This window comes from Phaseolus vulgaris, chromosome 11 (assembly GCF_000499845.2).
Source record: "Phaseolus vulgaris cultivar G19833 chromosome 11, P. vulgaris v2.0, whole genome shotgun sequence".
Classification (NCBI taxonomy): Eukaryota; Viridiplantae; Streptophyta; class Magnoliopsida; order Fabales; family Fabaceae; genus Phaseolus; species Phaseolus vulgaris.
In genome coordinates, this window is record NC_023749.2 from 53,225,008 (window position 1) to 53,227,231 (window position 2,224).

General features: G+C 40.2%; 1 protein-coding gene across 1 annotated transcript; it reads left to right on the plus strand.

Annotated features, from left to right (window-relative positions):
- The first annotated feature begins 388 nt into the window (after positions 1–388).
- LOC137825753 (DNA damage-repair/toleration protein DRT100-like) lies at positions 389–1,992 on the plus strand. The gene has a single exon (XM_068631516.1). The coding sequence runs from the start codon at positions 501–503 to the stop codon at positions 1,602–1,604; it is 1,104 nt and encodes a 367-aa protein (XP_068487617.1). The 5' UTR covers positions 389–500; the 3' UTR covers positions 1,605–1,992.
- The last annotated feature ends 232 nt before the right edge of the window (positions 1,993–2,224 follow it).

The following is a 2,224-nucleotide window of genomic DNA, read 5'->3' on the forward strand; positions in this document are numbered from 1 at the left end:
CGATTTATATAAATTATATAATATATAAATTTGTGTTTTCGTATCTTACACTTAAAGACTATACGTATTTTAGTGTTCATATTCATTTAGTGTTCATATTCATATCATATTAATGTCTGTCCGTATCAGTGTGCTACATAGATCTAAAGTTTAAATTAAGAAGAAGAAAAACTCAGTTTTATAGTACAATCAAGAAAAACATATTTAACTCTTCTTTAAATACCTCAAAATCATTAGTATCGAGTTGATGATTATATATTATTATCATTATTGAAGGGCTTGACTTTATTAACTCCAACATGTGCATGTGTCATGTGCAACCCACTCACTATATAATGAGTATTATCACAAATTATTATTTATTCTTAATCAATAATAATATGATGCATTGTTAAACACGTATTGTATAAATAAAACCCTAACCATGCAAATCTAAGAACTCATCACTCTACAACACTTTCATTGCATTGCATTGCACTATTCCACGCAACACAAAACACATGGCTTCTTCCTTCTCCTTCTTCTTCCTAATGTTGCTTCCCCTCGCCGTTATCTCCGCCGTCACCCCCTGCCCGCCCTCACAACGGGCAGCACTCTTGGCCTTCAAAGCTGCCCTGACCGAACCCTACTTGGGCATCTTCAACACATGGAACACCACTGACTGCTGCGCGAGCTGGTACGGCATCGCCTGCGACCCCACCACCGGCCACGTCACCGACGTCAACCTCCGCGGCGAGTCCCAGGACCCAATGTTCCAGAAACTCGGCCTCTCCGGCTACATGACCGGAAAAATCTCGCCGGAAATTTGCACACTGAGCAACCTCACCTCCCTCGTGGTTGCCGACTGGAAGGCGATCTCTGGCGAGATCCCTGCCTGCGTCACATCACTCTCCTCCCTTCGACTTCTGGACCTCGCCGGAAACCGGATCGCCGGCGAGATTCCAACTGAAATCGGAAATATGAGGAGCCTGAGTGTAGTGAGTCTCGCCGACAATGAGATCTCCGGCGAGATTCCGACGTCGATTGTGAACCTCCGCAGACTCATGCATCTTGACCTGAGCAATAACCAGGTCTCCGGCGAGATACCGTATGATTTCGGGAAGCTCCGAATGTTGAGTCGGGCATTGCTGAGTGGGAACCAATTAACCGGGTCAATACCCAAATCCATATCCAGAATGAAACGGCTTGCGGATTTGGATGTGTCGTTGAACCGGTTAACCGGGTCGATACCGGCTGAGCTGGGAAAAATGAAGGTTCTCTCTACTTTGAAATTGGATGGTAACTCCATGACGGGTCCGGTTCCTTCCACTTTGTTGAGAAATACGGGTATGGGCATTTTGAACCTTAGCCGAAACGGGTTTTCGGGGACCATACCCGATGTTTTTGGGGCGGGTTCTTATTTCATGGTTCTTGACTTGTCCTTCAACAACTTCTCGGGTCGGATACCCGCTTCGTTATCCGCGTCTAAGTTTATGGGGCATTTGGATTTGAGCAACAACCACTTATGTGGAGCCATCCCAATCGGGTCTTCCTTTGAACATATCGATGCGGCGTCGTTCAGCAACAATGATTGTTTGTGTGGAAACCCGTTGAAGGCTTGTTGATGGTCGACCCGATCCGACCCGAATGAGTGTTGGGTTGTCGGTGAATATAAATATATATGTTCCAAGATATGATGATGATTTGGTTGTAGTGAAGGAGGCAAAAGTGTGATTTGAATTTATTTAATGCGATATATTTTCTTGTGATGTAATATAAAATTAGGGCAAGTGTTGAAATGGACAAAAGTTATTATGAGGGTGTTCTTGGTTGCATGTGCATGCAAGAGAGCATAGGTCAAAGAGAGTTCTGAAAAATTCTTGTATTGCATGTGGGTTTCAGAGTTGCATGTGGATCATGATTCTACAACCAAGTTGCAATGTCCTAATCCCAATGCTCCTATGATTTGATTCCCAAAAAAATTAATTTTAACAAGTTGATATTTTATAAGAAGTTTACAAAAAGTAATTTATTCTAAATTAGTTATCATTTTAAAAAAAACAAAATATATATATATATATGGTTTAAGCAAAATGTTAACTTTTTTATATGAAATACAAGAAAAGAAATTATATTTTGACAACCTTAATAATATAATTCTTGATGTAATTGATTTAGATAAAAATATATATGATAAAAAATAAATAATAATATTGAGTATTGTAATATAGTTGTATAAAAAATA